The sequence below is a fragment of the Gobio gobio genome, assembly GCF_949357685.1.
Source record: "Gobio gobio genome assembly, chromosome: 5".
NCBI classification, from domain to species: domain Eukaryota; kingdom Metazoa; phylum Chordata; class Actinopteri; order Cypriniformes; family Gobionidae; genus Gobio; species Gobio gobio.
Genome location: NC_137101.1, coordinates 39205262 through 39229142, shown reverse-complemented (window position 1 = coordinate 39229142; position 23881 = coordinate 39205262). Strand labels below are relative to the sequence as shown.

Here is a 23881-nt window from a genome sequence, read left to right as displayed (position 1 = left end):
AAACAAACAGCATACATTGACTCACTACAGCATACTCATATTTCATTGGTATTTTATTGTTTTTGCATGTGTTCATAATTTCTTTGAAACAGGCAGGACAAAAAATTATGTCTGTACAAATTGGCATGTTTCATTGTGTTATTACAAATAAAACAATTGACACCAAACAAAAAAAGCAATATGCCTACAAAATCTTTAACCATTTTTAAATAATTTGAATACAGGGTGAAGATTTCCCAGACAACACTTTTGGCCACTAGTGTGTGTTAATGACTGATGTTATCCCAGCAAACAAATTAAATCACAAATCTGCTGATTATATTATTAACAAAGTAGTAGAGCAGAACCTGAAATATTCCTGAAGCAATTTTAATTCAATGATTTAATCTTTCAAAATACAAAAAGTTCCGATGCTGAATAAGATTGAAAAATTGCAAAATGGATAGTGGTAATTTATTTTGCTCTGAAAGCTAAACACACAAAATACAGCAGAACCATTGATCTGCCATTGAGCTATCGGTGGTTCATGATGTGCAGTGGTTGTGCAAGTTAATGAAAGAACTTAAAACAGGCTGTGACCATAAGGAATGTTCAAATTTGGCCCACATTCAGCTGTGGTGTGAACGTAGCCTTAGTTTCACACATATACGTATTTTCTGGTGCCATTTTAAATGGCTTAGCCATTTGAAACTCTTTCCACACAAAGAACAAGAATAGGGTCTCACATTTGCATGACTCTTCAGGTGTATCTGTAAGTGTGATGGCAAAATAAATGTTTTATTACACTGATTACAATTAAATGGCCTTTCACCAGAGTGAATGTGCAAGTGATTTTTGAAATTGCTCCTTTTTCTCAACTTCTTACCACCCTCAGAACACTGCCGTTTCTGTGAAGAATGAGTTTGCAAATGATGTTTCATGTCTCTCTGATGTGGGAAACTATTTTCGTGCTGAAGCAACATGAAAGGCTTCTCTCCAGTGTGAAGCCTCATGTGAATCTCAAGACTTTTATTGAATAGAAAACTCTCTCCACACTGGTGGCATTTAAAAGGCTTGTCTCTGGAGTGAATTATTTTGTGCCTGTTAACGTGTTTCATGTCTTGAGAACTCATTCCGCAATGAATCTTAACGTGGGAATTAAGGCTTAACCTTAAACTCTTTCCACACTGTTCACATTTGTGTAGCTTCTCTCGAGTGTGAATTCTCATGTGTTTTTTAAGATTTCCTTTTTGAGTGAAACTCTGTCCACACTGTTGGCAGATGTAAGGACTCTCTCCAGTGTGAATTCTCATGTGGACTTTAAGGCCTCCTTTGTCAGTGAAACTCTTTCCACACAGTTTGCAGATGTGAGGCTTCTCTCCAGTGTGAGTTCTCATGTGGTAATTAAGAGTTGGTTTATGTGTAAAGCTCTTTCCACATTGAGGGCATGTGTAAGGCTTCTCTCCAGAGTGAACTCTCATGTGACTTTCAAAGCTTCCTTTAAGAAGGAAACATTTTCCACACAGTTTGCAGGTGTAAGGCTTCTCTCCAGTGTGAATTCTCATGTGCTTGTTAAGGTTTCCTTTTTGAGTGAAGCTTATTCCACATTGAGGGCATGTGAACGGCTTCTCTCCAGTGTGAACTCTCATGTGAGAAGTTAGAAGTCCTTTATTGTTGAATATTTTCCCACATTGATGGCAGGTAAAAGAGCTCTTTTCAGTGTGAACTCTCATGTGGACTTTAAGGTTTGCTTTTTTGTTGAAATGTTTTCCACACTGTTGGCAGGTGAAAGAGCTTTCTTCAGTGTGAACTCTCATGTGGACTTTAAGGTTTCCTTTTCGAGTGAAAGTCTTTCCACATTGTTGGCAAGAGAAAGGCTTCTCTCCAGTGTGAATTCTCATGTGCACTTTAAGGTTTCCATGTTGATTGAAACACCGTCCACACTGAGGGCAGGTGAAATCATTTCTAGTTCCTGTCTGATGGCGGGTAAAAGAGCTATTGTCAGTGTGAACTCTCATATGGACTTTAAGGTTTCCTTTATTGTTAAAACTTTTCCCGCACTGTTGACAGGTTAAAGAGCTTTCTTCAGTGTGAACTTTCATGTGGACTTCAAGGTGTCCTTTTTGAGTGAAACTCTTTCCACACTGTTGGCAGGTGAAAGGCTTCTCTCCAGTGTGAATTCTCATGTGGACTGTAAGGCCTCCACGGTGACTGAAAAACTTTCCACACTGAAAGCAGGTGAAATCAATACTAGGTCCTGTCTTTTCTTCTCTTTTTTGTGAGGAAGTCTTTTCCGACTGTGAGCAACTAAACAATTTTTCTCCAGTTATGAAGTCATGATATTTCTCTTCCACATCATTCAGTACTTCGATCTCTTCTTTCAATGGCATCAGGTCTAAAGTGAAAGAGACAAATACAAGTTAACCAGTTTAATAAAGTGGTGTGTTGTGAAATCACTTTATAGGCCAACCGGGAGTTAGCATCACACTGGTTACTTCAACAAAACCCCAATCAGAGTCCTGCACGGGTGCGGGTACCCGACGGGTGACCCGCGAATATTGCTGAAACGGGTGAAAAACATCCTACTGTGTAGGATACGGGTGCGGGTCGGACAAGGGAGAAACACGGGTCTAAACACGGGTTTTAAACGGTCACGTGTAACGAATATAGGCCTATATATAAACAATATATGCATGTATATTGTAGATGTGTTCCTAAAAATATGCATATACAAAAATATGCCTTGTCTGTTTTCCAAGTTGATAAAATAATTTCAAATCCATATCAGTTTATCTGTGGCCGCGCGGCGCGCGCGTGCCCTCACAGAAGAATCACAACCGCGCGCGATCTGCCTGTACTGCAGTCGTCAAGATGGATCATGAAGTTTAAGAAAACATAGCCGCAAATGTGGAACTTCATCGCTGAGGAAGCACGCAGATAACTGTGGTAACAAACCAAGCACAAGCAGTTCTATCGAACAGTATTTGTGTTATGTTTCCAGAGTTTGGTCTCTTAATATCACTGTCTTAGTAGACCTACATTAAGCCACGTTAAGTGTTTTTTATAATGGTTTTCTATTGTAAGAAAACGTTTAACGTGTAATTATACGCGTTGCATTCATATTCTGGGCTCATCTGATTTTTTGTACATAGTATACGTTATTAGTATTATGTTTACTGAGTTTGGTCTCTTAATAACAGTACATTAAGCCACGTTAAGCTCCCGGCAGAAGTTGTCCTTGTGTTCGGACGTTGTGTTGTGGTCATGTAATAACTTCTGTATGCTGGCAATAAACATTTTTGTAAGTGTGTTTATAATGTGATATGCTAAACTGATTTTATTGCGGGTGCGGGTCGGGTGTCGGTTCTATTTTAAGCGGGTCGGGTGCGGATTTTATTTAGTGCTGTTGTCGGAAAACGGGTCGGATGCGGGTTTAAGAACTGCGGGTACGGGTTTTCAAAATCGGACCCGTGCAGTACTCTGACCCCAATAGGATTTTCCCATAGGCTTTTGGATTGTCGAAAAAAACAAACTCTGCGATAAACAAAAGTTTATGATACTTGCACGTTTTGAGGCCGAAATGCAGCTGACAGAATTAAAAAGCTAAAAGGTACGCTATAAACGGACTACAAATATAATGAGGCTGTAAAATCAGAGACTGTTTACACCTGCTTGGCATGATTACGTTTAATTTCCCAGACAGCCTCTGTAGTCCCATTTAGCCACTTGTTAGCAACTGCCTTTTTCAAGACATGTAACAGGTAAACAAAAAAAAAAAGACAACAAGATTGTGAGTGGGGTATTGATGTATTTTATGCCGTAGAACAGGGTTCTTCAAATCTGGCCCACAAGATCCACTTTCCAGCAGAGTTTAGCTTTAACCCACACCTGAACATGCTAATCAATGTCTTCAGGTTCATTAGAAAATCACAGGTAGGCGAGTTTGATCAGGGTTGGAGCTAAACTCTGCAGCGCATTGGCCCTCCAGGGCAAGATTCGAAGAACCCTGCCGTAGAATGAAACATGATCCCGAATTTGTGTTCACCACAGACTTTATTTCAGCCATTTAACCAAAGTCCCATTCAAAAAAACAATTGACTTAGGGAAGATGGAACCAGAAGTGCTCAAATGCTAAATTGTTTCTGAATTTTGGCCAAAGTGATGAAATACCTGCTCCACTCTATGGTCATTCTAAAGATTTATGCCCCATCATAATACAGAAACTGCACTTATACAGCTCTCTTTAAGTGCTTAAGATCTTTCAACAACGTAGACCATGGCATTATCTTAAAAAGCTTGATAATTATGTTGCCATTTGTGGACAAAAATTACCACAATTTAAGTCCTATCTAAATGCTACCCCTCATCAAAAAATGCAAATCTCATCCAACACAAGTATGATGTGCCACTGGGCTCAGTATTAGGTCCTCTGTTTTTCCACCACTTGGCTTAGAGTGATCTGTTTTTCTCTCACACACATGCTGAGAAAACGAGTCTCAAATTCCACATAGAATTTACAATCTACCTGTAAGTGATATTCATTTCACGAGTACAAATGAACATATATTGAGAGCCTGTTTATAATATACAATGTTGTAATTTTAATTGAAAACGACACCGTCACTGTCCCCCCCCAACTGAATTTTTCAGTTGTGCAACTGAAATTAATTTTTTTTTCCATAAAATCATGACAGACAGTAGAATATGTTAACAATATCCATGAATTTATAAAAAAAAAAAAAACAAGTGCAACAGTCAACATAATAGAAATCGGTAACACTTTACAATAAGGTTCATTAGTTAACAACATTAGTTAACATGAACTAATAATGAACTGCACTTATAAAGCATTTATTTAACTTTGTTAATGTTAATTTTAACATTTGGGTAGTTGACGTGACATGGCTTTTTCACTGTCACAGAAGATAAAACATAATTTATTTCACATTTTCATCATTTAGAATACTGTAAATGGTTAAACATTTTCTTGTTGTACATGAATTTGTTGTTGTAATACCTAAGTTATTTTTTGTTTTTTTTACAACTTTGAGCCAAATCTCAAAATTGTCCTATGGTGTGACGGTAGACAACATTATTTCATAAATATTACATTTGATAAATAAAGAAAATAATGTTTAAAAATCTTAATGAACACTCCTGGCATAATTGTGTAAGTGTCTATTTCACTAAGTGGCCATCACTTTTCCTATACATACATTTCTAAAAGTGTAGGAATTTCATAAAGTTTGTCACAGAAAAAAATGTCCTTTGGTGTTATGCAAAAACCTGATATTAATTTGGGCAATATCATGGACAACTACATTTAGTTAAAAGACCCCATTCAAGGTCATGTGACTGAAGACCCCTGTGAAGGCCATGAGCAGTGCACATGGTAAGTATTTCTCTTAGAATTGTTTAAATATTTAACTATGTTTTCAGACCACTGAAGTTGTTAAGTTTTTTTGTCCTTTGGTGTGACACCCATACATTTCATTTTTTTATTCAAATTTGTATTTTTAACAGCAGGACTATGTAATATTAATGCAAATGTATCATGCTAATTGCTAATGACAGTTCAGCTAGTATTAGCATTGTTATTAACAGCCACAAAAGCTCAAATGTCCTTTGGTGTGACCGGAAATGTCCTTTGGTGTGACACTTTGGCCTGTCACACCATAGGACACAGATGTCACACAATAGGACAAGACCTCCTTAAGAAGCTATTCAAGCAAATAGATGAAGTTTGTTTACATACTTTTCATTATTTTTTGACCAGTTTTGATGATTTTAAATTCAATAATGACTTACATTTTAATGTTTATTGCCGTTTTTTGGAGACTACATAAAATGTTCTGAAGTGTTACTAAAACAACTATAATGTGTAATGTAACAACTATAAACAAATATAAAGTACATAAATACAGTGCTACTACTTCTAATGCTACTTAACTTTTTTTTTTTAGAACAGAAAGAACTGAGGGAGAGATGAGTGCAAAAGAGAGGACCAGACAGTATAGGGAGCGAATTAAAAAGGATCCACAGAGAATTTCTCTGTTGATCAATTCATCAATATTCTATTATTATTTTAAACAGATATCATGAAAAGAAGGCTCTCGGGGAATTGGATACATTCAACATTAAAGCACTAGGAAGGAAGAGACAAACTGAATTAAGGAAGATTTGTACTGTATTGTTTTGAAATGTTCTTAATTTCTCAAAGATACTACACTCACCTAAAGGATTATTAGGAACACCTGTTCAATTTCTCATTAATGCAATTATCTAATCAACCAATCACATGGCAGTTGCTTCAATGCATTTAGGGGTGTGGTCCTGGTCAAGACAATCTCCTGAACTCCACACTGAATGTCGGAATGGGAAAGAAAGGGGATTTAAGCAATTTTGAGCGTGGCATGGTTGTTGGTGCCAGACGGGCCGGTCTGAGTATTTCACAATCTGCTCAGTTACTGGGATTTTCACTCACAACCATTTCTAGGGTTTACAAAGAATGGTGTGAAAAGGGAAAAACATCCAGTATGCAGCAGTCCTGTGGGCGAAAATGCCTTGTTGATGCTAGAGGTCAGAGGAGAATGGGCCGACTGATTCAAGCTGATAGAAGGGCAACTTTGACTGAAATAACCACTCGTTACAACCGAGGTATGCAGCAAAGCATTTGTGAAGCCACAACACACACAACCTTGAGGCAGATGGGCTACAACAGCAGAAGACCCCACCGGGTACCATTCATCTCCACTACAAAGAGGAAAAAGAGGCTACAATTTGCACGAGCTCACCAAAATTGGACAGTTGAAGACTGGAAAAATGTTGCCTGGTCTGATGAGTCTCAATTTCTGTTGAGACATTCAGATGGTAGAGTCAGAATTTGGCGTAAACAGAATGAGAACAGGATCCATCATGCCTTGTTACCACTGTGCAGGCTGGTGGTGGTGGTGTAATGGTGTGGGGGATGTTTTCTTGGCACACTTTAGGCCCCTTAGTGCCAATTGGGCATGGTTTAAATGCCACGGCCTACCTGAGCATTGTTTCTGCCCATGTCCATACCTTTATGAGCACCATGTCCCCATCCTCTGATGGCTACTTCCAGCAGGATAATGCACCGTCACAAAGCTCCAATCATTTCAAATTGGTTTCTTGAACATGACAATGAGTTCACTGTACTAAAATGGCCCCCACAATCACCAGATCCCAACCCAATAGAGCATCTTTGGGATGTGGTGGAACGGGAGCTTCGTGCCCTGGATGTGCATCCCACAAATCTCCATCAACTGCAAGATGCTATCCTATCAATATGGGCCAACATTTCTAAAGAATGCTTTCAGCACCTTGTTGAATCAATGCCACGTAGAATTAAGGCAGTTCTGAAGGCCAAAGGGGGTCAAACACAGTATTAGTGTGTGTTCCTAATAATCCTTTAGGTGAGTCTATATGCATCAATGTTTCCTTATTGATGTATATATAAGTATCAAAGTTACTTTTGGTGTGCTTTGTTTTGCACAGTTTATATTGTTGAAAAATAAAAACAAATGTCCTCCTTTGTAAATGTTACAATAAACACTACATATTCTTACTCTTTTTATGCAATGACTATATTTGTCCTTTGGTGTGACGTTTTGTCCTATGGTGTGACAAACATAAAACAACAGAAAAATATACTTATTTTAAAATCTCTTTTAAAAAAAGAGTCAAGTTTGGCATTAGGGGAGTTACAATAATATCTCCTCTTAGATAGGTACAATTTCAAACAGTTTTGTAAGGTTGGCGAAAAAGTTTTATTGACATTCGTAGTGAAAAGTTTATCAACTTCATATATTCATGGTGAAAATGATTCTAATTAGTATTTTCATTTAAAATAAATATCACTTTAAGAAAATAATGTTTTAATAATGTGAACAATTCGGTCCCAAGTATTTGTTTTATGTTATTTAATATAATTTCTTAGTACTTTTTAAATGTCACACCATAGGACACATTTACAGTACTGTTGAGTGAAAAAAATATGTGAATTCATTGACAAAATGAGTGACCACTACTATTTTCTGAAACTGCAGTTTTCATACTCCACAAATATATGAATTTTTTCTTAAAAAGTTATGTTTTCCAAAAAAAGTACTTTTTCTTAATCATTTGTCAACTACCCATTTACTAATGCATTATTAAAATCTTGCTAACACTAATGCACTGTGAACTAACAAACCATGAACAGCTGGATTGATATGAACTAACGTTAACAAAGATTAACTAATGCTGAACAGGTGTTGTTCATGGTTAGTTCATGTTAACTAATGCATTAACTAATGTTACCTAGAAATCGAATAAAACTTAAAGTAAATAAACATACAAAACAAAATAATTGATACTAAAAACAATAATTAAATTATATTACAAATAATAAATAATAGATCTGTACAAAATGAAAAAAAGACAGCCAATGTAATATAATAGAAATATAATAGAACAAAGGATTGATATTTGGTGATGTGTAACAAAGTTTCTGTTCAAACAAAGGAACAACTTCTCATCCTTAGATTAGATGTATTTTGACAAAATTCGCATTTAGGAGATATAAGCATTCAAAACTTGGTCTCTCACTTCCACTAAAATAGATCACGGATTTATGCAGACTTCACCTTCTCATCACATCTTCTGTCCAATCAAATGCTCTCTAGAATTTGAAGCGTCCTGCCCCCTAAATAGACGGTGAAGCTGCGGCTGAAATCGGTCACTTGTTCACACATTTACCATTTTCTACATGATAAATGGCGCTTAATGGACTATACAGAGGATAGGAAACGATTCAGACAGTGTAAATATGCTTTCAGTTGAGGCGAATTAAAGGGGTGGTAAACCACGATTTCACTATTTTAACTTTAGCTAACGTGTAATGTTGCTGCTTGAGCATAAACAACATCTGCAAAGTTACAACGTTCAAAGTTTAAAGCAAAGGGAGATATTTGCTTTTAAAGAAATCAGTTTCTAAGAACTACAGCAAACGGCCAGTAGGCGACTACACACATTCCTCCAGGGTTGGTGACATCAACAGGCTCAATATTTACATAAACCCCTCCTCCGAGAATATTAAATAAGGGGGGGTGAGGCCATTTTGTATCGCGGCGCTGTTGTGGTATAGTTAGGCTGGAGTGTTGTTGCCGCGATGCCGAGGAAACGCTGTTATTTTCATCCGGATTGCAGGTCTGGGGTACTTGCTCTGTTCAGCCTTCCTTGGTACGGGGGTGCGTTGCAGAGCGTTTAACATACAGCATGTTATATGCACGTGTGTTTGAGTCAGCGGGGAATCAGGCACGCGCAGGGCTTCCTGCAGCACATCTAACAGAGGAAAACATCCACCGTCTTCGCGATTTCAATGCCAGATTTGCACAACGTCAGCTGCGTGAAAAAAACACTGCCGGTGCGTGGATGCACGACGCGCGCGCTGCACATTTCACGGAGGACAACACAAACTTCCACAAACTTCGCGAGTTCAATACAGGATATGCACCACGGCTTGTCCTGAAAGCTGGATTTACAAACAGAAGCTGTTCACGGGCCACAACCTGTAAGTCTGATTTATATTTCATCGATGTGTTTTCCTGTAATAGGTTGTAGCAAGGAAGTAAACAGATGACAACGCTGTTCTGCAAACCAGTCTGTTAAATGCTCATTCATACTTAACGTTATCCGACGAACACCTAACGTTACAAACACTAACGTTAAAATCTCAACAGCGAACTTGGCATTAGTGTAAATGATTCTTTGATTAGAGCTTTTATGTATTGTTTATCTACAGGCATGCTAAACATGGTTCTGTGTGTGATTTGGCTAACTTACTAGTTAAAGCCAGTGCTTAGTGTTTGTTTTGGGTTAGTTCTTGCGACAGATATTTGGCTATAATCGTTCTAAAAATACAAAAGTTAAAGTGCCATTCAGTAGCGATCACTATAGATCCGCAGTCTTTACTCTTGAGGACTGAACAGGTTCTGCTCGATCATCTTCACTCAAATGTTTTGGGTCTGATTCGGGCTCAGATTGGTATGGTTTTATTGACGCCGTTGTTTCTAACACTGACCAAAGCACAGTCTACCGGTAAGGTAAGGGGTGTGACGTTTCCGACATACGTGCACTAGGCGTTTAGCGAATCACAACACACTGGGCCAGCTAACCAATCAGAGCCCACTGCGTATTTTTGAGGGACTGGCTTCATACAACCCGGAAAGCATCAGACCGTTTTACAAGGAGGGACAGAGCAGTGTAGAATAAATGTCAAATATATGAAAAATAAGGCAATTTTTTTTAAAAACGAAGCATGAACACGTTACAGTGCACCCCACAAACACAGTCAAGCCTTCAAAAGAATGTGTTTTACCACCCCTTTAAGTCTAGTTTCACACTGAAATGGCAGGTCAGATACCTGTGTTTTTTCTTTTATACACCTATCCTTCTCAATGTTCATATATTTAGTCCTTAAAGAATAAAAGAATATCTAGTATGTATGCCTCTCTCTGGCGAAGGAGAGAGATGGCTGTATCTTTGTTTGGGTATTGGGCGTTCTTTTGATAAATGTCAAGATATTCTGACACTAACTAGAATGCGATATACCCTTGTGCTTTTGTGTGTGCGTTGCATGATCTGTGCAGGCCCAATATTGAAGATGGACGTTTTCTGCACACGACACCAGACCTGAAGACGCCTTTCTATGACCTCCTGGGTCATTGTGATCTAAATCTAGTCATGGGGCGACAACTAGTCTACCCATTTTAGTGAGATGCTCTGCTATCTATCCTTGTGTGGAAATTTACCGTGACTGTGCATTTTCTCTGCCAATCAGAATCATTCAACATGGCAGTAATGACGTGGCTAGACCTTGAAAACAGTATAACTGTTCAGAAATTGTATGCATGTTAGGTGGAGGCGGGGAGACTGTTAGAGGGAGCGCGGCCTACGAGCTCCTTGTGAGACTTGAAGCTGGCTTCTGCTGATGAAACTGCAAACTAAGACTTCAGTAAATTTTTCTTGAATTAATCTAACTCCTGACTCTTGGTCTTCATTTTTCACTACTGGTCCTAAGCTGTTACCCCAACAACGCGCACCGCCGCAGTGCACACACACACAGTGTGCTCCGGTCCAGAGACACGAGAGCTCAGAGCGGATCACATGCGCGAGTCAGCACGGACAACAAAACATATTGGACATATCTGAATTCTGCACAGAATGCTGTATTTCAAAGCGATATGGAGGAGATTATGATAAGAAACGGTTAGAGATTAGGAGGAAACTGTAGCTTTACCGAGCTGAAAGGCTTTAGTCAAACTGATATAAATGAGGCGCTATAGGGTGGGACCTTGGGGCAATCGATACATTTTGGCTTCAGTTTTTAACACAAGCACGGCAGGCTTGGTCAATACACATCCGGTTTTGTTTCAGCAATGATATATTTCTGCAGCATTGCCACCCAGTGGATATAATTGCTATTACTATATTCAAAGAGGGGTATAAGGACAAACAGGCAAAAATGGGGTTTGGCGAGTTTAAATTACAGCAATTTGATCGCGAAAAAAGGTCAACCGTGCAGTTACAGTATATGTTAAACTCTGTTTTACCTCTGATACACATGTAGATTAAATATGCTCTTTCATGAAATCATTATCCAGAAGTTGCTAGAAAAAATTATATTAATTTAAATACGATTATTTGTAGTGGTTGCACTGCTTTTGAACACTTTTCCAGTGGCGTGCTATGCTTTAATGTTTTAACTAGTGAGGATTACTTGGCGCATAATAATTCTGCTTTAAATTGTGTTCTAAATAGTAGAACGCATGTTCTGAGAAAATATTTTCATGTGAATAATGATCAATGATGCGCACTTGACTGAGTCTAAACAGATGTCTTAGCAACACAGACGTATAATGACAGACACCTGTCAGATTTGATCGTGGCCACCGCTCATGTCCATACTGATACTGCCAAGTTGTATGTGGAAATAACCGTCTGTCGTACGTTGTATTTGAAGCGAACCACTGTCTAAAACCACTATATTTATGACAATCATATGACATTCTGATAAAATAACACTAATTTCTGTAGAGCTGGACATTTTAATAAAGATCAAATGACTGAGTTCAGCTTTGAGAATGAAACCAACCTGTTTGTTCCTCAGTATCTTCATGTTTCAGACTGAATACTTCATCAATTCTCAAGTCTTCACTCTCCTCTTTAATAAACGCCATCTTTAATTGTTCCTCAGTTTCTTCTTGTTTCACTCTGAATGTTTCTTCAATCTTCATTTCTTCAGCGTCTTTAATAAACGCCATCTTTATAATAGCGTGGCACGTGGATCTCAGCTGCTTCCCAATGAGTTTTTCTGTGTGTTTGGACAATCTGTCAGGTTTAAAATTAGAATAATTAACAGAAAGAAAATAAATCCAAACTAAATCTCTGTGTGTCTCAATCAGCTCTAGTTCAGTATTAGTCACTGGTAAGAGATTCAGTCAGAGTGAGAGTTAATGGACTTAAATCACCCGATTAACAGCAAGAAAAAGAACAACAACTCCTCAAAAGCACTGCAAATGAACACAAATTATATAGAACGTTCATATTTACATTTATTCTTTCCACTTGGCATTATTTATTGATTTGCAGATTATGCATTTACATGATAATATTAGCAGTTGTTTTGTAAAGGTTGTCAGATGTTTGTGTTCTTGTTGCATTTGCACTGTTTAGACCAGCATTTCTCCTTAGTGTGAATCACTGAATCATTTTGAGACGCATTTGATCCAGTTGACTCCTAGAGTTTTAAAGCTCCGTTTCTCCATCACTAATTAACAGTGACAGAATTCGTGTTTATGCTAAAATTACTCACGATATACGATGCGAAATGATAGGCACATTGTCTAATAACTTACTCATGTATAATGAGCTGTTTTCACAGAAATAACGTTAATTTATGTTAGATTAATAATTACTTTCGCATCGCTTGTATAAACGATCATTTTGACTAAACAGTCTGCATCGATAAACACTTTAAATGCCTAAAACACAAACCTTTCTTCAGCCGAGTCACAACAGATGCAGGAGCGCGGCGCAGACGTATGACCTCATGTCGCCACACCAAAATAAAAGTCCCGATCGCACGTTGTGTCAGAAATCACAAAAGTACATCGACATTTATATTTGGGGAAAAAACTAAAACATATACCAATAGTAAAATATATATGTCAGTGATATTCAGAGTTGAATTCTTTGTGAATTTAAATACATGTTGTCTGCCACCAATTTTTACCAGGGGGCAGATTTTTATTTTTATTTTATATTTACACACAAGCCATTTTTTCTACAGTTTTGTTTTATGTATTTCTCCCAAAAGAGCCATATCAACAACTAATAACATTTAATGTTATCAAAACTAACAAATATGCAACATTCAGTGGGTAACATTGTGTTATTTGTGCAGTTCATTGTGATTTTGATTCTCACTTTGTGTTTCCACCTGCGCAACATAAACCTTTCCAGAGTTTTCATTTCTGCTTCAGAATGAATATCATAAGGTGACAGTAGGTAAAAAATTGAAAAAATGTTAGTGAAGTAATATTTATTTTTAAAGTGCAGAGTTCAATGGCTGAGAAAAATGTGTGTGTGTGTGTGTGTGTGTGTGTGTGTGTGTGTGTGTGTGTGTGTGTGTGTGTGTGTGTGTGTGTGTGTGTGTGTGTGTGTGATTACAGGTTCATATTCACTGCTCTTCTATAATTTTGTGTGATTTGTGGAAGAGCAGTGAAGATGAAACACCTGATCCTAAATCAGTTCAGAATCAGAAATCATCAGAGATCAAACTTGCTCCATGGCTTCAACTGCAGTGCTTTCAGTGTGTGAATGATGTAAAAACATGGACACTATAAAACAGGTAAAAGTATTTATAACATTTAGGGTGAGTTGCACCAACAAGGATTAATCTTAAATCTAGATTAAATCAAGGTTTATCTAATAATTCTGTTGCACCAAACTTTAAACCTCATTTAAAAATAAGCAGGCTTACATTTAAACCATGACTTTAATCCTGGATTTATTTTCACAATAAACCTGGATTAACTATAATCTTGTTGCTCCATAACTTTAAACTAAGATTAAAATTTCAGTTGGGGATTAAATTTAAACTAGCTACGAGGAGGTTTAAATTGTCAAAATGGCAGCACTTATTTGGTGGATTGGAGAAAATGAAAGAGTTCCTCACAGAAAAATAAGGGACCGTCTTAACCCTGTTGAGTTTTATGATTCAGCAAGGAAACTGTGATTAGATTAAATCAAAAATTTTAACCTGCAATTAGACATGGCAGTGACCGAAATGCAGCCATACCACCCATGCTCCAGCTTTTAATAGCCTTGCGCTTTTAAGCTACTGGTTGTTTCCAAATGGTGGATGGAGACCTTTTCGGAGTATATAAATCAACAGTGAGCAGAATTGTTGGAAGAGTATCGAGGGCAATTGCAGCCTTGAAAAATCAGTTTATAAGATTTGCCCCAACAGGGGAAACATCTGCTGGATTTTATAGAAGAGCTGGTTTTCCGGGAGTTATGGGAGCAATTGACTGTACTCACATTCCCATTCAAAACCCAGGTGGAGAAAATGGAGAGCTGTTTCGCAACAGGAAGGGCTATTGTTCCATCAATGTTCAAGTTGTGTGTGATGAGAAGGCCCAAATCACCAACATTATAGCTCGATGGCCAGGATCTACACATGACCCTTACGAAAATTAACCATGGTTTTATTGTAGTAAAAATGTAGTAACCATGGTTTTTTGGCTAATTGAATACCATTTATATAACTACAGTTTTACCACAAATACCATGGTTAAACTATGGTTAGAGAATCAAAACCATGGTTAATTTGCGGTTACCATGGTTTTACTACAATAACCATGGTTTTTTGGTTTTATTTGTAGTAAAACCATGGTTTATTTTCGTAAGGGGACAGCAGGATCTTTGATAACAGCTACCTCTGCGCTCTGCTTGAAAGCCATGGCTGCGTTCGAAACCGCATACTTCCCTACTATATAGTATGTAAAAAGCAGTAGGCGAGCGAAGAGTATGCTCGAATCCTTTGTATTCATAAAAGAGTAGGCGAGAACTACCAGGGTTTTGGAGTATTTCTCGCGAGATTCGGACGTGCGTATACTGATGTTGCGTTCGAATATGCCTACTTACCTACTATATAGTAGGCGAAAACAGTACGTGAAAGGAGAAGTATGTTCGAAACCTCAGTAATCATAAAAGAGTAGGCGAGAAGTTCCCGGATGGCTTACTGATTCCGCCCAGATTGTGAAGTACCCATCGTCGGATACTTTTCTATCCCTGCCTTCCCATGAGGCCACAGGAAAGGATACGTCAGGCGGAGAAAAGCCAATCAAATGTGAGTATTACAAACCAAAATCACCGTTCCTTGTGTTAAAATCGCATTTGTTGGACTACTGTAGAGTAACGTTATACTGTTGAATTGTTAAAAGTGTAAAGACGACAGACAGTATAGTGTAGTTGTGATTGGGCTGTAAAAACACGTTTTATTATGTATGAGCTCCAGTCACACACACACACACACACACACACGTCTCCAAAGTGGATTTACATAAACGATATACTTAAAGATAAAGATGCTTACTAAATGTTTATTTAACATCTGACAGGAACATTTTCGATAAGTATTGCAGATGACATCACAGCATGAAATAGACATCTGATCAGAGTGATGTGTGTGTGCTATAATGTAGAGTTCACTGTGGTCAACACTGCTTACTTTACATGAACGTCAGTAATGTTAATAGATCTACATAAAGTAACTAAACATAAGTTATCTTTTTTTATTTGTCCATTAGTACTGTTGATGAATTGAGGAACGTTAACACATCAGCAACTACCTCAACATTTAAGGCTATTGAGCACATAAACTTTTATGCTTTTATCAAGGTGTTGTTTACAGTTTTTTTTATTCGCTTTGGTACTATTTTCACAAGCAAGGTGTACATTTTCGAAACTCATAGTGCTAACATCACAACAGATCATCAAAAGTGCACTTTTTTCAAACATTTCAGCATATTTTCAATTGTGTTAGTACAATACACAAAACCACAAAGTATCCTTTTCACTACACAAAATAAGTGTTTCATCTTTATAAATGTTTCATTCACAGTAACTGCCTTTCATAAAGCTCTTACTATCAAACTTTTGATTTGCATCTCTTCTCGTTCAGTTTAATACATTTGTCTTTTATTTAATCCAACTGATCTTAATGGTTAATCAATGAATCATTTGGTACACCAATAGATTTCTATATATATTGATTATATAAACATAGTTTCTACTTTGTTTGCAATTTCCAAAATGGATAACCATATGAAATGAATTATTTTTAAATTTTCTGCGATTTACCTTAGATTATAAGGTGTGTGTTTGTGGTCTGGTAAACTCTACATTATGGGGACAAAAAGACAGCAATATCCTAAATCCTTTTCCTTGCAGGGACATTTTTTGGTCAAGCTTATAAATCATAGAGAACGAGTTTTTTTGAAAATGTGAAAATGCAGAAATGTTTCTTTGATGTGTAGTGTAAGGGGAAAGAATATAGATTTCGAACAGTATAAAAATCATAATGTCTATGGAGAGTGGGACAGAAATATTTTCAATTTGTGAATAGAGCAGAATAGAGTATAAGGGAGTGGAAATAGTCAATGACGGTGTAACATCAGATTGATCAGAAATCAGAAGAAGGGAGACAGATGGTATCAAATATAGAATTTTACATTACAGTATGTATGCCATGTGATACTGTAAACAGATTACCATGGTAGAGATTGCCACATTACTGTAACTCACCCTTATAAAGCTCAACTACAGTAGATTCAGTCATATGGTACAGTGAGAACATGTATGTGAGAACATGTATGGGCAGCAAACTCTGTTATAGCACAGAACCTCATGGCTGTGTCATAACTGTATCACACCTTTTTGATAACACACTGAATACTATTACAAACATCATTGGATTCAATTACATAAGTTAGGTAATGCAAGTGTATTTTCTAATGAGGAATATGTAGCCTGTGTTACTGTAGATACTGTAGATAATTCAGCAACGAGGGAGATTTGAAACATGTATCTTGCATTGTTTGCTGTTGGATGAACTGATTGTTTAAAGTACTAAATTGAAAGAAGATCACACTGTTGTGTTTTGGTGATTAAACCAAATGTTCTCATTACATATTACAATAATCTTGTGTTTGAAACAGTGATTATGTGGACTGAAAATATGTGCAAGTGAATGAAAGCATTACATCAGATTTTGAAAGAATGACTTGTTGTGTTACAAGTGTGATCAGTTTGGATTTTTGTACGATGAGTTTTGAAAATGTACACCTTACTTGTGAAAATAGTACCAAAGCGAATAAAAAAAACTGTAAGATACAGGTAACATGAAAGTTGTCTGATGTTACAGGGGCAGAAGAGCACGTGTGTGTGTGTGTGTGTGTGTGTGTGTGTGTGTGTGTGTGTGTGTGTGTGTGTGTGTGTGTGTGTGTGTGTGTGTGTGTGTGTGTGTGTGTGTGTGTGTGTGTGTGTGTGTGTGTGTGTGTGTGTGTGTGTGTGTGTGTGTGTGTGTTTATCTGGTGGAGACTGGAGAGAGGGTGATGAAGGAAGCCTGTCATCAAAGGCTTTGAGTATACTACAGAAATGAATAAAACATACATTTAAATCTTAAGTTGTATTTTATTTTAATTTCAAACAGAGTTATTTAAGCACTTTTCTGATTCTTGATGTCTGTGCATTTGCTGCAGAGCTTCTGTGGTTGAGCCTTGCTCAAGGAAACCTTCAGCTTATCAGTTCAGTGTTTAGCCCACTACACCACAAAAGTCATAAAGCTACAATACAAGTAGAATGTAATTGTAAAAAATATTAAATCAAATATGGCAAGAAATGGGATGCTGACAACATGAATTGTAAAACGTTTTAAGTAGTCATGCTGGTGGAGAGCAGGCACACGGATGTTTGGAGCAGACATCAGCAGTCAGATTGTCCCGCACATGTTCTCCACTCTTGCTTCAAGGTTGTGGGGTTCAGAAGGGACATGATGGACATGATGGAGGGACATGATGGACATGATGGAGGGACATGATGGACGGCTGGACAGGCGAAGGTGTTCACGGTGGTCAGCTGCTTCATCAAGCTGTGTTGAGATGGCAGCAGATGTGGGGTTCACCGTCTGTAAATGTGTGATGGTTTGTTAGAACAATACGTTTGAATAAAGCTTTGTTTCATGGTGACTTATTCATTTGTGATGTTTACTTTTATTCATTCTTTTACTCATTAATTCATGTTTCCTATTGTTGTCAGTAAATAAAATATTTTATTAACTCATGCATTTATTCATTGCTTGACTGAAAATTGGTATTCACATCGGCTGCATTTGTTCTAGTGTATTTTCATGCATCGCTATGTCATATGACAACAAGTTGCATTTTGCTTGTTTTACTAAAACAATATAATTTTCAGTAAAAAAAAAAAAGTAATATAATTAAGTATTGGTCAGCATTTGTTATTATTATTATTGTAAGTGTTTTAGTGGGCTAGCAATGCAATTCATTCTGGGGTAATCTTAATTTTGAATAGTAATAACTTACATTTTAAGAGTATAAAATCAACAGTGTTCTCCCAAGGTGAGATCTTAGAGCAGCTGAAAGACGTCCTCGTTGCAGACTCTGAGGGAAACTGCACAGGTCGGGCTGTGGAGTTATTGATGCTTTGAGCTGTTACTGCACCTGTCACTCATAGGCCTATCTTTTATTTTATAATTACATGGTTGTATCTTTAACAATCCTAATAATAAAACAAATATCATGGGTTTGCATACATTATATACAAAGAAAAAACAATAACAAGGTTAGATATCTTTGAATAAGGGATTGAGGGATAAAACAGGAGTTAAATTTAAAAAGGAAAATATAAAGGAGATTTAGGCCAATTTTGCTTGTGGATGACATGCTTTGCATATAAAATAAAGAAATTAACAACATATTTAAGAGATCACGATTTTGGGTTTTGGTAAGGATAAAACTGGGTCAGATTAGTAGGGTTAATATCACAAAATAAATGGGCAGCTGTTTCTTCAACAAGCCCACACAATTAGCAAGTTTAATCAATATTAAGATATTTATAGATCGATGAATTAAACCTGTCACTCGTCTTTCAAGTTGTTGCGCTTGAGATAACGTCGTAGGTCACATGATAACGTCAACATGGCGCATAAAGTGCGGATCGCATTCATACTTAACGAGATCAGGCAATATAGTACCTACTCTTTTAGAGCTCGTTAAGTAAGTACTTATTGAAAATGAGTACCTACTCAATGAGTATGCGGTTTCGAACGCAGCCCATGCATTTCAGGGCCACCTAGAAGGTGACAATGGATACCCCTGTCGTGCCTACTTGATGACCCCTGTCCTGAACCCCTCAACGCCTGCTGAGAAACAATACAACACCAGCCATATTGTAGCAAGGGGTCTTGTCGAGAGGGTGTTTGGTGTTTGGAAAAAACGGTTTCCCTGCCAGAAGAATGGGCTTCGAACAAAGCTTGATACAACATTGGCAGTCATTGTTGCTCTGGCAGTGCTGTATAATTTTGGGAAAAAACTTGTAAATGAGATACTATCAGAGTTTGAAGTGGATCACAGAATTGAGCTCACAGAGGATGAAGGGGAGGAGAACAATGCTGCCACAGCAAATGGCAATGCTGTCAGGAGGACCTTAATTGAATGATAAATCTTTCATATAGTGCACATTATTTCTTAATAAAATGATTATTAACAATTACTATTATCAATAATTTATTTTTTAAATTTTTAAAAAAAATTGTTTGTGTATTTACAGTTGATACTGGCCTTTTTCCATAAATAAAAAAGATGGCACGTTTGAAATGGTAGCTTTCACCTTTTCTTTATTACAATAATTTGACAATAACATATGATGCACTGTTTACTTTTTAATATTTTTGCCGTTTTAAATATTTTGATACTCCAAATTAATTTAGAAACAATTTAAAGACAGCATATTTTAAATATGTGTTGTAATGGCATCTTTTTATGAATGAAGGCCAGTATCACTGATGTCTCTATGAAACATTAATGACGTTAAGAAAGGTGATAGCATGTCTGAAAAACACATAGCCCCGGGACTTTGGGCTTTGCGAGCTGGCGAAACTGCAATGGAAACAGTTTTTGCGCATTTACAGTCACCTAACTTAGAAGATGGTGTGTTTGGGGTCTGTGTATGCAAATAATATCATTATTATAAAATTTGTTAGGCTATATTTAGAAGATGCTTTTATCTCAAAAAAGGAACAAATCAATTTGTCAAATGTCATTCATAATACATTTTAGACAATAATAATACAGGGCTAAGATTATTACAAATAAACAAGATTTTGACCAATATCCAAGCGTTTGTGCAATGTGGAGTGCGCACTGCATGGCAGGGAGGCGCAGGCGCGAACATTTGCATTTTCCTATCAACAATGGAAACATCTTAAAATACTCTATAATATCTGGCAGGGCCGTGCACAGGGGGGTGTCCCGGTAGCTAGAGCCACTGCCCCTCTGCCCTCATCAGCTGAGGTGCCCCTCTCACAGTCTATGGTCGCTACCCATCCCGCCACCCCTTGCTCCACTTTGTGCGTGGAAATCTGGAAAGCAGAGACGAAAGTTCCAGAATGTCGTTGCATTAACAGTATAGTTATACAGTAATAACCAGAATATAGTTACAGAATATATTTAATTTAATCAATTTTGATATAATTCGTATTACTATTTATTTATCTTTTAAAGTGTCATTAATGTAAAATACTAAGTAAAATATTCTACTTAATTGAATTGTAGAATAATTGAATAACTGATAACAGAAAAATCTGAATCCCATTAAAAGATACTCATCTGACAGGTAATTTTTTAATTACTTATGTACAAGCATATCAATATTTATGTTATCAATATTTACTTATTCAACTGTCCATATTTTAATTGAAGATGTCATAATAATAAAAAAAAAAAACATAATAGATTTAGTCATAATAGAATTAACTCAATTAACCTAGCCTATAGGTTTTAATGAAAGTGAAGATGCCTGAAATGTCTAAATGATCTAAATCATGAAAATATTAAATATTTGTGTGTCCACAAATCCATCACTATTTTTGATAGACACAAAATTAGATCAAAACTGTTTTGACTGACTAAACACACAAATGTTGATATTAAGATGAAATGACGTAGGGCTCAGAGATGAGGGAGAGCCCACTGAGCATCAGCCAAATCAGACAGTTACATGCGGTCAGTAAAGGAATAGTAAGAGTAAGATGGATAATTTATATGGACAAGCACTCAATCCTCGCCCCAAATGCCACCTCACCCCAGTGCCCCTTTTTTTTGTTTGGGCCACTGCCCCTCAAAATGTCTGTGCCCGGCCCTGATGTCTGGTCATACAGAAAATACTAATTTTGCAACTAATTTTCTTTGTGTTAAATTCACAATAACAAGAAAACGTTGTGCTCTTTTTAATTAAAAATAAAAAAATCAGGCGCTGTTTCATGATCTACGTGAACTGGAGCATGAGAACTGAAACAAAAAAATAGCCTGAGGGCTAAAGTTTGAAATGTCCACTTTAAAACGAACAAATTCAAATCGAAAGCTAATACCTTCTGATGTAATCCATATTTGAAAGGTGCATTTCTCTCTAAAGCCGCATCCTTAACAGCAGAGACGGAGATTTTAGCTGACACTGATTTAGAAAACAATAGTTTATTAATAAACAATTACATTAAAATGCCTCGTTATTTTTTCAGACACATTTAGCCTACTATCATTAGCCTATAACTCACCTATAAATCACCTTTCTGTATGGTTCCAGAGACATATGCATGGCTCTTCTCATTCAGCACTGCGGGAAAAATATAATTTCCAGGTTGTGATTTGGCCTTAGAAAACCAGTAAAATCTACATGTTTAATAAAGGGTCAAAAAGTAATAAACAAAAATCTGAAAATTCGTCGATATTTATTTTTTTGGCACAGCATTTGGTGTAGCCTACAGTTCAAATTAAAATGTTGGTGTTCAACTTTGCGTTTTAACAATAGGCTACAACAACCGGTCATTTTTTGTTTTGCAATTAGGGGTTAAAAAAGTAAAAACGAATGGACACAAAAGTACACTGACTGCTTCAGAATACGAGACAGAGATCTTTATTAAATTCATAAAATAAATAATTATTACAGGAATACTGTATTCTAAATCTCAAAGAAATGCCACAATCAGGACCTTGAAGCAGAAAGCGAGTAGGCTAGCCTATATAACACCCAGAACCTCCTTAGGCCAGTCCAATCCCAACCTTTTTTACTCCGAATAAATACTGCAAGGTACCGACCAACGCCATGTGATTTTAAAAAAAATCACTATATTAACATTCAGTGTTCTTTTTTACAAACATACTTTGCAGACATTCTTTACAACTTAGAAGTAGCCTACTTACTCTGCTCAATTATACAGTAGCTACAACCTACAAATAAATAAAAGTCAACCTGCCATACCAAACAAAACCATGCAGGAGATGCCAAATGACCTCAAAGAACTAGGCTACTATATGGGTACATTCATAATTAATAAACGCACTAAAATACAAATGAAAAATAAAATTATTCTGAATGTGTGGAAACTTAGCCATCTGAAGTCGATGTCATCAGTGAACAGTTCCTCTGTCAGATCAAACAATATGGAGCTGATGCCCGTGTAACCACTGATACCACTGATACTTCTCCAAAGCACACTTCTTCGGTGAGCATCCGTTATAAAACACTCAAAGTCCATTCATTTTGACAACTACGTGAATATATTATGCGTTCATGCAGAAATATGATGTAGGCCTATAGTATGCCATTAATGCTTTGATTACACACCACGTCTCCGTCCATTAATAATAATATCTAGTGCGGTGGCTGTGATATAAACTTACCAACGTCCGTTCATGATTTTTGGAATGACTTATCGCGAGAGGAAAAACGTTTTAGTCGCATAACATCGACTAAATTTAAATTTACATTTAGAAAAAAAATAGCAAAAGTTTTGCGCAAATCTGTAATGGAAACGCGACTGTCTTCCAGAAAAACCCTGCGGTAATATATTCTGAACTGAGCTGCATTACCAGAAACCACAGAAAGGGGGCGATAGCCTGTGGGGTGATAGAGGTTAGCCTAAAATTAGGTTACTTTCCCTGAGGAGACAAATTGATTAATCTTCCCGCACCTCGTCATTAGAGAAATGGACACATATATTGTTTTCAGGGGCAACAGACGGGTCTCTCTAAAACTGGAGGACATGCGAGCAGAAAGAATATCTCGGATTTTTCAGGTGTGTTCATTAACTGTTGATTGCTCAATTAGCCTAGTTAAATTGCAAAATTTTAACACATGGCTGCTAAAGGTTAACGTTAGCTGCTACGTCGATCGACAAATGAATGCGTTAACTTGATTCTTGCTTATTGAGAAATGTTTTGGTTTTCTTGTAGAGTAAATTTAGTGATATTGCATGACCATGTGCAGGGTTTGGTAGGTTTAATGACAGTAAATTGGCCTTTTATGCTTCACACCTCTTTATTTCAGATCGATGTGGGCAGTTTATTTTCCCTTTGGAAGATGGTCACTTCAGCAGTTTTGATTTAAATGAGCGGGCACATTATGAAGTTCACGGTGGAGGCACTCAAAGCCATCTTGGTCGAGCACCAACCGGTGCAGACCACCGGCATTCCTTTGGATTTCTTCAACCAAGTGTGCCCTCCTCTTCAAACCTGCCACCACGTGCGAGCACACC

General features: G+C 37.1%; 1 protein-coding gene across 1 annotated transcript; it reads right to left on the bottom strand.

Moving 5' to 3' along the window:
* Window positions 1-34: 34 nt before the first annotated feature.
* On the bottom strand, window positions 35-13118 carry LOC307126127 (uncharacterized protein). Its single transcript, XM_079816514.1, has 3 exons — window positions 13039-13118; window positions 12137-12372; window positions 35-2374 (listed from the first exon to the last, which is right to left on the bottom strand). The coding sequence occupies exons 2-3, from the start codon at window positions 12303-12305 to the stop codon at window positions 609-611; spliced, it is 1935 nt and encodes a 644-aa protein (XP_079672640.1). The 5' UTR covers window positions 12306-12372; window positions 13039-13118; the 3' UTR covers window positions 35-608.
* Window positions 13119-23881: the final 10763 nt, after the last annotated feature.

Excerpts from the sequence above, each read along its gene's own strand:
- LOC307126127 (XM_079816514.1), bottom strand. The coding sequence starts at position 12,305 with ATGGCGTTTATTAAAGACGCTGAAGAAATGAAGATTGAAGAAACATTC. Across the intron at positions 2,375-12,136 it reads AGATACTGAGGAACAAACAG|ACCTGATGCCATTGAAAGAA; the intron begins GTTGGTTTCATT and ends CTTTCACTTTAG.